At 31.7% G+C, this 15,387-nt stretch overlaps 1 protein-coding gene across 1 annotated transcript; it reads left to right on the forward strand.

Annotated features, from left to right (window-relative positions):
* The first annotated feature begins 9,920 nt into the window (after positions 1-9,920).
* Positions 9,921-14,180, forward strand: LOC108457914 (alpha-galactosidase 1-like). Its single transcript, XM_017757123.2, has 15 exons — positions 9,921-10,282; positions 10,469-10,527; positions 10,824-10,880; positions 10,970-11,004; positions 11,152-11,255; positions 11,343-11,418; positions 11,532-11,590; positions 11,692-11,757; positions 11,846-11,929; positions 12,033-12,097; positions 12,194-12,276; positions 12,359-12,449; positions 12,540-12,589; positions 13,021-13,161; positions 13,909-14,180. The coding sequence occupies exons 1-15, from the start codon at positions 10,152-10,154 to the stop codon at positions 13,999-14,001; spliced, it is 1,194 nt and encodes a 397-aa protein (XP_017612612.1). The 5' UTR covers positions 9,921-10,151; the 3' UTR covers positions 14,002-14,180.
* The last annotated feature ends 1,207 nt before the right edge of the window (positions 14,181-15,387 follow it).

Here is a 15,387-nt window from a genome sequence, read left to right on the forward strand (position 1 = left end):
TCGTTTATATTAAACTGGAATAGCCTTTGATTTCTCAGGCTTTCGTTGACAGAGCCGTCCAAAGTGTCGAATACGAGGCCCTTCCGACCGTTTGTTTCACCTGTGGTAAGTATGGGCACGTTGAAAATATGTGCCCATCGATTGAAACAGGGCAAAATTTGGCAGCACCTTATCATACACCGTCGAGCGAGGTAAGTGACTCTAATGAAGGCCAAACAGCCTGCGATTCAACAGGTTTCAGAAGCAGGGAGAATGAATCAATGTTTGGGCCATGAATGCTGGTGGAAAAGAGATATTCACTGTGAGGGAAGAGGGATTTTTCAGCGGAAAATATGGAAAAACAAAAAAAAATAGTCGTTAGGCTCTAATTCTCGGCGTTGTAGGGAGAGGAGGATACTAGTTTCAAAAGCAGGGAGAATGAATAGGTGTTTGGGCCATGGATGCTCGTGGAAAAGAGATATTCACTGTGAGGGAAGAGGGATTTTTCAGAAGAAAATATGGAAAAACAAAAAAAAAAAGCCGTTAGGCTCTAGATTCTCGGCGTTGTAGGGAGCGGAGGATATTAATGGCGAAAGGAGATCTACAGCTAGAGGATTTTTAGGGGGAAATAAAAATAGGAAAGTGACTGATAGTCAAAATGGTTTTGAGTATAGGGTTAGTAAAGATAATGAGGTCATTTCTCTTAACAATGCCAGACATGAGGGGTTTTCTTTTAACAAGATGAGTTATAGGAGTGATGGAATTTTGGGCCTTCCTAATGGGTTTAATATAAAAAAGGGAATAGGTAGTGGGAATGTAGAAGAAATAGGCTGAATGTCTAAAGTCATTTCGGACAAATCTTTGGGGAAAAGGCCAATAGGTTTAGATGGCCTGGTCAATAATCTTGGTGACCCTTCGGTTAAATTACCCAATTTAAATCATTCTACTATTGTTTCAGTAGCCCCGAGTTTTGAAGTTTCACAAACTAATAATCTTTTTAACGTGGCAGGTTGTCAATGACTTTCGAATTCTAAAAATTCGACCAATATAGATACTGAAAATTTAGAAAATAATTAAAGCATATTATAACCCTATTTTTGATAAATCCGAAAGCTTTGTAGTCCCTATATCCAACAATACCCTTGATCCAAGTAAGCATTCCGCTATTGTTTTTAAAAATAATAATAATATTCCTTTTAATCAACAGGCTATATCGGATTCGCGGTCTTTAGAGATCCTAGATTCGGCCTTGGGAACTTTTTTAATTGCTTCTAAAGATAGAAGAAACAGTGGTTTTCGTAATATCGTAAGACCTCTTTTGCCTTACGGGGTAGAGGTAGTCGGTTTAAAACATCTGGGAACACGCGCCTATGGAGACGATGGTGGAACTTTTATCTCCTCAAATCCTCAGCAAGAAGCTGAATACTGAGTCAGATGAAGTTGAATTTCATTTGGAGGGTAATAATGGCCCTGGAAGCTAGGTTTGAGTTCCTTTCTATTCTTTTATTTTTTAATGAACATTACTGCCTTTTCGTGAAATTGTCAAGCCTGTGCTAATGTTAAATTTCCTAGAATTTTTCAGGAGTATAATATAGATCACAAGCTTGATATTGTTAGTCTTCTTGAACCAAAAGTAAGTGGGGCCAAGGCTGATAAAATTATTCCTAAGTTGGGGTTTCAATTTTTGCATCGCGTGGAGGCGATTGGTTTTTCTGGGGGTATTTGGCTTGGATGGAAAGATTTTGTTCGCCTTGATGTGGTTCGTAGTCATCTGCAATTTATCTTTACTCGAGTTTGGCAAATGCCTTCACCACATCCTATTATTATTTCTTTTGTCTATGGTAGCCCCGATAGGCAAACGCGTCAATTTCTTTGGAATGATTTGAGGAGTACAAATCTGCTTGGGCAGATTCTTTGGATAGCTATTGGTGATTTCAACGTGATCCTTGCTCCTTCTAAGAAATCTAGTGGTATTACTAAGGGTAGACATTGCGCACATTGTGGTTATTTTGTTGACTCTACTGAGCTGCATGATTTAGGGTTTAAAGGGCCACCTTTCACTTGGCATAGGGGTTTTTTGTCCGGGTGACTCGATCGTGCCTTGGGTAATGAGTCTTGGATTCGTAATTTTCCTAATTGTAGGATTACCCATCTTCTAAAAATCAAGTTGGATCATTGGCTTCTTTTTTTGGTTCTGAACCAGAGTATTTCTCTCCCTCGGGGAAATCCTTTTAGGTTTTTAGCCGGTTGGTTTGAACATCCGGATTTCAAAAGTTTTTTTAAGAATAATTGGAATGCTCTAGAAATTTTATTGATTCTCTTGGTAAGCTCACTCATAAACTGAAGAGGTGGAATAAAAAAGTTTATGGTAACATTACCACTCGCAAGAGGGATCTTATCAAAAGAATCGCTAGCATTCAAAGGAGAAGTGATTACTCTAGATCTCACCACTTAAATCAAGAGGATTTGTCTCTTCGCCACGAACTTAAGAATGTACTTCACTATGAAGAACTTCTTTAGAGGCAAAAAATGAAGTGTGATTGGCTGAAGTTGGGGGATAGGAACACAAAATATTTCCATACTCGCACTCTACAAAAGAGGAAAAGCAATCGTATTTATGCTATTTGCAACTCTGACGGCAATTGGATTTATAACCCTAAGAACATTAAAGGAGAAGCAAACGATTTTTTTCCAAAGACTGTATAGAGAAGCTCCTGCTCCTTTGGGTATTTTACCTCCTAACAAGTTCCCTCAACTCAAACCTATGGATATTGGTTTCTTTGGGAAACTTGTATCTAATAAAGAGATCAAAGTGACCCTCTTTGACATGGCCCTGTTCAAGGCTCCGGGCAATAATGGTTTTCATGCCCTTTTTTTCTATAAGCAGTGGGGTATTATTGAGGGAGCGATTTGCAATTGGGTTAGGAAGATTTTCAATGAAAACCCTATTAAGTTGGATATGAATAATATTTTAATTGTGCCCATTCTGAAGGTTCAGAATTTGAAAACTTTTGGTTAATTCCGGCCAATAATTTTTGTTCGGTTTTCTACAAGCTGACGATGAAGGTAATCGCTAATTATTTTAAACACATTTTTCCTAAAATTATCGCATAGGAACAAATTGGTTTTATTGCAAGAAGGAATATCAACGAGAACATCATTTTAGCTCAAGAGGTAATTCATTCCATGAGATGTCAGAAAAATAGGAAATAGATGGCGATTAAAATCGATTTAGAGAAAACCTATGATAGAGTTAGTTGGGACTTCATTGATGCTTCTTTCTGAGCGGCAAGTATCCTTGAATATCTCGTAAATGTTATTATGTCCTCTATTTCTAATTCTACTATACAGGTAATGTGGAATAGAGTTCCGTTATCTAAATTTAGTCTCGTTAGAGGAATCCATCAAGGATGTCCTCTTTCTTCTTATCTTTTTGTGCTTTGTATGGAGTGGCTTGGTCATTTGATTCAGGCTGCTATCTCGGAAGAGAATTGGGACCCTATTCGGCTTTCTAGAGATGGACCCGATATCTCGAATTTATTTTTTACTGACGATTTGGTTATCTTTAGTAAGACAAATTCGAAGCATTGCAGAATCCTGAAAATTATTTTGGATAGATTTTGTGCGCTTTCCGGACATAAAATCAACGCTAGAAAGACTAACATTTTCTTTTCTAAAGGAGTGGATGAGGGTTCAATGGAAACGATCAACACAATGTTGGGGATTCAGAGAGTTCATAACCTTGGTTACTATCTGAGAGTCCCTCTCCTTCACCAAAAGGTTACTGTGACACTCTTTAATTTGTAGTGGAAAAAGTGTGTGGTAAGCTTTAAAGTTGGGAAGCCAAAAATCTCTCTTTAGCAGGGCGGATCACTTTAGCTCAATCAGTTCTCTTATCTATTCCTAGTTATTTCATGCAGTTCATGATGATACCTAGGAAAACTTATGATGAAATTGAATAGTTAGTCAAGCAATTTATCTGGGGGTCATCCAAAAGGAATAAGAAGATGGTGCTGGTCAGTTGGGACTCCATTTGCCAAACAAAGGTGTGTGGTGGACTTGGTCTGAGGAACCTACGCGATCAGAACATTTCTTTCTTGATGAAATTAGGGTTTAAATTGGTATCTGCTAAAGAAGCTTTTTGGGTTCGTGTACTTAGATCAAAGTATCGATTGAAGGAAGAGTTACTGATTAGTATTGACAGAGATAGAAACTCCTTTCTTTGGAAGTCTCTCTTCAAAGTTTGGTCTTTACTTCGTGATAACTTACATTTGCCTGTTGGAGATGGCCACAAAATTCAGTACTGGCAGGATAATTGCATTCCTGATATTGGACCCTTGCTTAGATACATTCCTACTGATGTTAATCTAAATCTTGATTGCCGATTGCATGAGATGATTGCTGAGGATGGTTTGTGGAACTTAGATCTCTTTCACGTTTGGCTATCAAAAGAGGTGACTCAAGCTATTAAGGGTATTCCTCATTCACATCCTTTTAAAGGTCCTAATAGAATTTCTTGGAGTCACACTTCGTCTAGTATTTTTTCACTTAAATCTGCCTATAAAGCCATCAAGGGAGGAGCTTGGAACCCTGATGATAAAAAATAGAAGATGGCTTGGAAATTTCGTGGACCTCAACGGATTCGTACCTTTATTTGGACGATTTTACAATGAAGAGTTCTAAGTAATGTTGAAAGAGTTAGGAGAGGTATCTCGGACGACCCTTCGTGCCACATTTGCGATTTTCACTCAAAAGATATTTTGCACATCTTACGTGATTGTCCGGCAGTTAAAGATGTTTGGGCTCAGGTTAATCCAGGTAAGTATATTCCAAACTTTTTTCTTTTCCTTTTCAAGACTGGTTTCTTCTTAACTTGCTGGGGAATAGGTTGGTCCATGAGGGGGGAGCTAGTTGGGATTGCTTATTTGGATTGCTTATTTGGTGCATACGGAAAAATCAAAATTTATACATCTTTCAAGGCAAACCGTGGAGCTCGAACGAAATAGTGCAAGGATCTTACAATAGGGCAATACATTTCTTCTCTTCCTCTCAAGAGGTCCCTTCTGGATGTCTTGATCAACTTGTTGAAGTCCATACCTCTGAAGAATAAGGTCCTTTTTTCACTGATGGGGTAATGCAATTAGACTCTGGACTTACTGTAGTTGGGGGAGTTGTTCGTGATAAGGAGGGGCATTGGATCACTGGCTTTCACCGTTTCCTTGGAAAATGTTCAGTTTTTAATGCGGAGCTGTGAGGTATTCTTGATGGCCTTAAACTAATTCAACGTTTGGACTATGATCATGTTATCATTCATTCTGATAGCTTGGAAGCTGTTAAAGGCATACTAGCTCTTCAAATGTTTCTAATTCTGCATTAATCCGACGTATCCATAATATCATGTTTTAGGAAAATCATTGGTTCCTACAATATATTCCGAGGAAACAAAATTAGATTGTGGATTGTTTAGCTAAGAAAGCTTTGCTCGAGAAAGGAGATCTGCAAGTTATTGACGTCCCACCCGAGATGGCTTGTGTTGTAATTTATAAGACTTAGTTTTCAGGCAACTTTTTAAATTAAGTGTTATTCTTGTAATTTTGTTTTTTCTCACCAAAAAAAATTGACCCTAATTCGATGCAAAGAAAATAATTAATTTACTTATGAAATTATACGGTTTAGATTAAAAATCGGTTAGAATAAAAAATCAAACCAATTGAATAGTATTTTATTTTATTTTTTAAAATTTATTTAATTAAAATCAAACAAATGTATGTGGATACAATTTCAAAAACATTTTAAAATTCATTGATTTTTTTTATTAAATCAATTTTATCCGTTGATGCTTTTTAGTTTTGAAGAGTGGCATCACTAATCCACAGGGCATGTGATTGGCTCTGCTGAAATTGACTCTATTATCAACTTATAAGTGCTCACGGCTTACGATGCTCTCCAATTAATACCGAACGTGTCTCTTTTTCTAACAATTTAATATTAATTTTCATTAAAGCCAAAAGTCCTTAATTTCTTCAAATTATAATAATATATTTTTATTACTAATAAATTATGTCACTTATTTAAACTCTATATAATATTTTTAAAAAGTTGTGGATAAAATATATCAACTGAAAATTTAAATATAATTATTTATCATTTCAACTACAAACTTAAAAGGATAAAGCTATATCTAGTTATTAAAAAAATTGGTCTTTAAACTTTTTTAGTCCATATTAATCTTAAAACTTAGACAACTTTTATTTTTCCAATTTAGTTATTAAATTTAGATTTCGTTAATATATGATGACATAACACTCTAAATTTGTGATATATTATCACTTGAGAATCAAAAGATCCTACTATTCTTTTCTTCAAAGAGTTAAAGACATAACAAATTATCTATTTAAGCGACATTCGGTTGGTCGAATATTACATTATGACTCGTAATGTTACATTAAAAATAAGACTATCTTATTTAGATTCTAAACATTTTGATTATCTCCTAATCTCACATCCCGAATAATATCAAGTTGTCATAATATAGAATATAATCTAGTTACCATTTGTTCATTAAATCCAAATCATTTACCATTTATTTTTACTATTTTAATCGGTTTAATCTTTTTTCTCAAATAAGATTTAATTAATTATTTTAATAATGAAACAATAGATTTTATACTTAATTATCATATCTACTCTAATAAATTATTAATTAATATATTAATAATTATAATTATAAATATAGTTTGTTATACAATCACTTTTTATAAATTATTATAATTATGATTTATAGATTTATTTAAACATTGTATATTTACTTATCAATATATATAAATTGTAATAAAAATAAAAATATTATACTTTATAGTTATGGAAATTAAGATTAAAATGTAAAGAAAATATTTTTAATAAATAATTTTATAAAATATAATTAATCTTAAATTTCACCAACTAAATATTTAAATATTACACTATACTAAAACAAAGTTAAAGTTAAAATAACGAAATTTAAGTTTCAAAGAGTTACTTAGAATTATGCCATTTAGCATTTCCATACAATGCCATGTATGAATTATTAATACTCTTAATTTTTTTTATATATCACCATTTATTAAAAAACTCAAAATTCACTTCATTAATAAAATCATCGTATATTTATGACAGTATAAAAAAATTGTTTCACATTTAATAAAAATATACAATAATCGATTGAGCCATAACTCAAATAACTCAATTAACATAGACATTATTGTCAAATAGGAGGACATGTGTTTGAGTATGTTGAAACTTATTATTATCTTATTTATGAGTTAGAAATGGACTATAAGTAATTTTAAACATTATATAAAAAACAGATATAATCAAAACCTATAATAAAATTACTCAAAATATATATATATGCAAATAATTTACGCGTACATAAAATCAAACATTTCCTTATTCTAAAATCAAACGTTTAATATATATTTATTCTTATTTCACTCTTCTTTTCGTATACCTTTTCCTTTGTTACATTACAAAATATTATAATATTTTATCTTAATTAATTCATTAACATTACTACCCAAATCATTCCTTTTAATTATAAATTAATACTAAAACTTTCTCATTACCATATTTTTATTTATTTATTAAAGATTTAAGGCTGTAAAAGGACTTCAATTTTTTTTGAAAGTAATTAACTTCTGATTTTTTTTTACTTAATTGGGTATTTAAACTTTCAAATGCATTAAAAATGCTTCAAATTTTTTCAAAAAAAGCAATTAAACGCCTATTTTTTTTCACTCAATTGGATACTTGGACTTTCAAAATGCACAAAAAAGGCTCTCAAACTTTTTCAAGAAAAGCAATTAAGATTCTGTTATTATTATTTTTTTACACTCAATTGAGTACTTAAACTGCCAATATGCATCAAAAAGGTCTTTTAATAGTTGAACGTTAAAGTTAACTTACCATAACTTTTTTCAATCAAAGCCACCAAGTGTCACAATCACAGAGTGACATGTGGCAAAAATTATAAAAATAAAAATCAATAAAAGTAATAAAAATATTACATTTTAATAAAAATATATAAAAATGTAGAAAATATTATAAAATTTTATAAAGTCGTAAGAAAATTATAAAATTTAAAAAATATAAAATTAGTAAAAAATATAAAATTATCATACCAAAAGAAGCATTTTATAATTTTCTATAACTTTTATTGAATTTTATTTTTATCATTTTCATCACATGTCATGTTGTGTTGCGACACATGATGGCTTTAACTAAAAAAATTGGTGGACATTAACTTTAATGGCCAACGGTTAAAGAGCCTTTTTGATGTATTTTGTAATTTTTTTATAAGTTTTACAATTTTTTTATAAATTTGAACAACTTTTTTTTCTAATTTTTAAATATTTTTATTAAAAATAATAATTTTTATAATTTTTATTGATTTTTATTTTTAATAAATTTTTTTGCCACATTTTACGCCATGGCTGTGATATAGGGTGGCTTTAACTGAAAAAATTAAGGGCAATTAACTTTAATAGTCAACTGTTAAAGTTAACGGTCCAATGACCTTTTTGATGCATTTTAACAGTTCAAGCACCCAATTGAGTGCGGACTTAATTGTTTTTTTTGAAAAAGTTTAAGAGCCTTTTTGATGTATTCTGACAGTTCAAGTACTAAATTCAATACAAAAAAGAAAAAGAGAGCATGAGTTTAATTGCTTTTTTTTGAAAAAATTTAAGAACTTTTACACCTTAAACATTTATTAAACAAATTTAATAATTTAATCTCATATTTTTTCATATGTTATTATCATATTTTCATAAATAATTAAATTCGGTAATTAAGGAATAAATCACATTATAGGGAAAAAAATTCCACAATAAACATATGCGTGTAGAGTACAATATACAATTTTTTTTGGTAGAAAAGCTGATGAGTGCTTATATTAACTATTATTCGATGAGTATCTTCTTCAAACAAAGATCGAACATGATTAAGTGGGTTTTCAAAAGTTGATAACCTGTTAAGATTATTAAGAACAATTTTGACTAGGCAATCTGCCAGTCTATTATACTCTCGGAGGACATGCATAACAAGGAAAGAAAATTAATAAAATCATATATAACACATAGGATATTATCTCATAATAATAATACAAAATATAATCATATATTTCTTGAATTAAACTTTCAATTATTGTAATATAATAATTCAATATAAAATTAAAAAATTATATTAAATTGTTCTATTTTCTAAATTGATAAATTATGGTAAATAAACTTAAATTACATATATGAATTGATAATGACTCATCGTAAAATATTTTTGAACATTTTGCTTAATTGCATCAGTCATCTCTAAATTATGATACTCTCAAATTTCAAAATATTTTAGTTACATCATCAAATATTTATTGTTATAACGGTTAGGTCATTTCATTATTTAAAATGGAAAATTTAAAGAAATGGGTCTCCTAAAATAAAAATTATCCATTTAGGCTCTTTAAAAATTTTAAATTAGTAAAGGTAACATTGCAGTTTGACCCTTTTAAAAGATAAAAATTTAATTTAATCATTTAAAAATTATAAATATATAGGCTATTAAAAATTATAATTTAATTTTGGTCACCTAAAAAAATTTCCTGACTTCGCCCCTAGTCAAACAACTTTTAAAATTAAAAACTAAAAATAAAAAAAATACTAAAAAAAGAGAATGTGAACGACAAATTCATTTAAAAGCTTTGAAAACTTTAAAATCAAGATTTTTACAACATCCATCCAGTTTTACTTTAAAATTTTCATAACATAAGGATATAATTAGAATGTTTAAAAATTTGAAGACCAATTTAAAGTGAATGTCATAATTTAAGGATCTCTGATGCAATTAACTCCAATATAATTTTGTCTTACTGATAAAAAAAGTGGTTTCTTAAAATTATCTTAAGCTTGCTTATCTTATTGTAAAGAAACATTTATAAAGATAGTCAATTGACAAGGGCAATTTTGGCATTACAAATAATTGCATGAATCCATAAAAGTACAGAGCTTTCAATCAGTATCTCTTTATCCCTTTCATTCACTGTAAATACATTACAAAAGAGATCGCTCTGTTCTTTTATTTTCTTCCTATAAACAGTTCTAAAGCACTTGTTCTTCTTTTTCTTTTGGTTGGAGATCTCGGCGGAGATGGGGAAACGACGCTGTGTTGTGGCGGCATTAGCAGCGATAATGTTGATGATGGAGTTAGCGGCGTTGACAGTAGCAGAACACAGAAGAAGTATGTTGAGTAATGGTCTTGGAATGACTCCTCCCATGGGGTAGGCTATGTTTTTGTTTTTCCAGCTCTTTTTTCACTATTTTTTTTGTCGGTGGAGGTCGTAACATAAAACGCCATAGTTTTACTGAGATTGAACTTCGATTATGTTTTGCTGAGATTGTTCTCTGTAAATACTGATAATATTATGTAAATTGGGTCTGTTTTTATTTTCTTACTTCCACTGCAGTTGGAACAGCTGGAATCACTTTGGATGCAATATTGATGAAAAAATGATCAAAGAAACTGGTAAACATAGGATCCAATTATGCCTTTTTCTTTAAATTTATTTTTATTTTTTTAAACTTAAATACTCTCATTTATTTCCTTTTTAAGTATCCATATTGAACACATAATTGTATCTGACACTCACTCAAATAAGAGTAACATAGGATTGAAAAGCAGTCCTTAATCCAAATTTCATTGGATGGTTGATAATACAGTGATAAATAGTAATACAACTTTAAAAAAAAGGAAGGGTTATTTTTGTTCTTTTTTCCTTTCATTTTTATTATAGGATAATGAATATTTTGATTGTTTGACAGCTGATGCTCTAGTTTCAACCGGGCTCTCCAAGCTTGGATATGAATATGTTAATATAGGTATGATTCTATTAATCTAAAGTAGTACCCTTTATTGGTATCCTTGATTGAAAATGACTGATAAACCATTTCAATATCTGTTTTCTTAGATGATTGCTGGGCTGAAATTTCTCGTGATGACAAGGTGTTTTCCTTTTCTGCATACTTCCTGCTTTCTTTTGTTTTTCCTATATAACAAGTTAGATGCTGTAGAAAGCTGGAAATGATTCTCTTATAAAAGTATAGAATTAGTTGATGTATTTATAAAGATCGGACTCAAATCGAATTTCAGGGTAATCTAGTGCCTAAGAAGTCAACATTTCCATCTGGAATAAAGGCTCTTGCAGATTATGTTCACAAGAAGGGTCTTAAGCTTGGGATTTACTCGGATGCGGGGTAATGCAACTCTTTCAATGTTGAATTTCTATGAATCTAGAATTGTTAGGACAAAGCTGATGGATAAGTTGTTGTTTGTTTTTCCAGGTACTTTACCTGTAGTAGGAAAATGCCTGGTTCACTTGGTTATGAAGAGCAGGATGCTAAAACCTTTGCTTCTTGGGTATGGATTTCATTGTCCATTTTCCATTTGCTAATCTTATATAAATATATAATTATATTTCATTTTTATGTATATATACTTAAATCTGTGATTCTGTATTATTTTATTTGCAGGGTATTGATTATTTGAAGTATGATAACTGCAATAATGATGGCTCAAAGCCAACAAAAAGGTCAATTACGGGATTGGCTTTTCCTTTTTTTTTTCAAACTTTTAGCAATATTTTTAAACTTATAGCAATCTTCTCTTATGTTGCTACTGCTCTTAATTTAGATACCCTGTCATGACTCGAGCTTTGATGAAGGCTGGCCGCCCCATCTTCTTTTCTCTGTGTGAATGGTAATTTTGGAAGCACTGAACTTAAGCCTTTATTCAAGTATTTGCCGGGTCTTCTCAATTCGACTTATGTTTCGTTGTGGTTTCTTAGGGGAGATATGCACCCTGCTGAATGGGGTGCTCCTGTAGGAAATAGCTGGAGGACAACTAACGACATATCTGATAATTGGGAAAGGTAAAATATTAATGCCAAGAAAGTCAGGATTTTATTGTTTCTGGTTCCATAGCCTCGGCCTAGAGCAGTACAATCATAACTTGTGATTTTTGATCCCGGGCAGTATGATCTCTAGAGCTGACCAGAATGAAATTTATGCTGAATATGCAAGGCCCGGTGGTTGGAATGGTTAGAAAATCTGAACCAGTGTCAATGTTCCGATGTAGATATCATTTATAATTATAAGTACAATTTCTGATAAACTTATGCCATCGGTTTCAATAGATCCGGACATGCTCGAGGTGGGGAATGGAGGGATGACAAAAGATGAATACATAGTACATTTCAGCTTGTGGGCTATTTCAAAGGTATTATGGATGAAATCTTCTTTTCCATGTCGGGTGATAAACTTGTTGCATCTGGTTGATAAAAGTGTGAATGTTATTGCAGGCACCTCTTCTTCTTGGTTGTGATATAAGGAATATGACAAGAGAAACGATGGATATCATCACGAATAAGGAAGTCATTGCTGTTAACCAAGGTGTGCCTTTCTACAAATACCATTATGTTCCGTCCTTCATTCATCGATGATCATCACATTTTTTGACTTTCATGTTATGGCCTGCAATAGATCCATACGGTTTTCAAGCCAAGAAGGTTAGGATGGAAGGTGATCAAGAGGTAAATTTCATACAGCTCCTTTTTGTAATGTTCGTGATTTGAACAGCTCTCCGCATCATTGGACGTATCGGGATTTGTTTGTTACCCTGCATACACTTACATCTAAGGTATTCATTGTCTTGTTTGTGCATCCACAAGCCCCTCAATACTTTGTCACCCGAAGAAGAGCTTAGTTCAGTCTGAACCAACCAAGGATCTCTCTATCCTTTTCCCTACTTGACTCCCATGAGGGATTGATTGTCTGTTCCTTTCTGGTGACAAAAGCCTTTAAGAGGTTTGTAGGTGTCCAAAGAGGACAATATTCTTGATGTATGCTCCTGTTATGTGCGGTGAAGCAGGGGAGACATCCTAAACCCGATCATTATACTTTTTGGTTTATTGTTCTCTGCTCGGATTCATCACTCTACTAATCTTTCTCTGCCTTCTTACAGATTTGGTCAGCTCCTCTTTCTGGTTATAAAATTGCCGTGGTCCTACTCAACAGGGGTCCTGTTCGTTATTCTACAACAGCTCGTTGGGATGACATTGGTCTAGACCCCAAGACTGTGGTTCAAGCCAGAGACCTTTGGGAGGTACTCAATTGCATATATTGTCATTTTCCATTGCATGCATAAGTGTTTTACTTAATACCCATTTAGTATGCCTTTAATTCTTTGCGATTTATGTTACTCGGACAATACATGGTTATTTTAAGAAAAACAAAGACTCAGAGTATCACTGCTAAACGAGGATATGATTGTTTTATCCTCCAAATATATAAAAAACTCGAAAAAAATTCAAGTTAAAAAATTTGGACCTGTTTGGTAGGCCTGGGCCTAGCCCAAAAAATTGGCCTAAAATTTTGCTTAAGCTCAGCCCAAATTATAGATGCTAAACTCAAGCCTGGACTGACCCAGCCTGTATTAAATCCTATAGTATTGATACTAGTATCGATACCTTGGGGAGGGTATCAGTATTTAGGCAATTTTCTTTAATTTTCAAAACATCGAATCTTAAAACGTTATTGATACCAAGCAGGGTATCGATACTTTTGTGAAAGGTACTTATACTTTGTTAAGGTTATTGATACATTTGGGCCGAGTTGGGCCCGTGCTGGAAAAAATTACCTGAGGCCCAGTCAATTTTTTAAATGGGCCTTTTATTTAGCCTAAGCTCATTTTCGGACCTATATTTTTGCTCAAACTATCCCACTTTTCGACCAGATGGCTCGGCTCATGATCAATTCTACCCGTGTCTGACATGTACATATATACAAATTTCACTCTCGAGTTTGAGTAACATAGCTAGTAACACACCCATTAATGTGCATCTATTTGCAGCACAAAACACTGAAGACAACATTTGTGGGCAATTTGACAGCGACATTGAGACCGCATTCATGCAAACTGTATGTATTGAAGCCAATTGCTTAAAACCATCATGTTTTTAGGCTTTTTGCCACTACTCCCTTGAAGTTGCAGTCATCATTTATAACATGTAATTCTAGATGTGCCATGGAATTATTATTTATTTCCTTTTTGGATCAGTACATGAATTTATTCATTAATAAGATGGAGGAAGCTAAGCTTTCCTCTTTAATTGGATCCAACAATGGTGTTTTTCATGTTGCAATAGATGATTTCACTCTTACAGACGTTGTTTTCACATATATATATATATATATATACACATAATTGTATATAAAAGTCATAACCGTGTGGACAATCTTAAATCTTAAACTCTAAACCAAATTTAACATACCTACAAATTGAACAAATCATCGATTTTCAGTTACTTAAATGGGATGGTTCCATTGTGTTGAGTTTTGAAAAGTATGATCATTAATCCAGAGGGCATGTGATTGGTTTCTGCTAAAATTTTGACACTATTATAATAAGTAGCTTGCGTCTTTACTTTTTGGTTTCAGATTTCTGTTTCTTCTGCCGTTTTATTTCTGTTTTAAACTAATTACTAAGGAGTCTTATTTTTGGGTAATTTACATTTTATATTCATAAAATTTAGGATAAATTACAGCAAAAAGTTACAAAATGGTCATTGAACTACTCGAAAGTTTTTATTTAAACTTTTATCTACTTGTCATTTTTCACTTTTTTTATAGAAAAATTTTATCAAATTATTTTTATTTTGGATTATCAAATAGTGAAAATATTAAATTGAATTTATATATCGATCCAAAATAAATTTTTATTGATGAAAAATAATTTTCTATAGATTTTGACCCACTGAATAATTACATACTATTTTTTATAAGTTATTTATACTAAAATTTAACTAAATTGCATAGTATTTATTGTAATTATTTACATTTGGTAACAATGGATATACGTTTAATGTTAGAAAGAGAATAACTCAACAAATATGAAATGCTAAAGTAATTAGATAAAATTGTGTAGGATATTTATTTTTCTTTTTAATTTTATTTGTGTTTTTTATTTAATGTAAAGAATCTAATTACTCATTTTACGAGTAGAGGAATAAAATGCAATCGATTCTTAGTACAAATACATTTATGATATTTTAACTAAATTTTGACGCCTATTTTTTATTAGGGGTATGATAATGGTTTTAGAAAAACAAATTTTTGATTATTGTATTATATAACGTTTTGATTTAGGATTTTGTTACTTGTTTAGAGAATTTTTCTCAAGTATTATTGATAATCTTTATAATAATTAATATCCTTTTACAATTTAAAATTATGTAGTTGTGTAATTACAATTTATATTACTAGATATGATATGAGAAATTATGATATAATTACACTATATTACTCAAACACGTCTACCAAATTTAAAATT

This window comes from Gossypium arboreum, chromosome 4 (genome assembly GCF_025698485.1).
Source record: "Gossypium arboreum isolate Shixiya-1 chromosome 4, ASM2569848v2, whole genome shotgun sequence".
NCBI lineage: Eukaryota > Viridiplantae > Streptophyta > Magnoliopsida > Malvales > Malvaceae > Gossypium > Gossypium arboreum.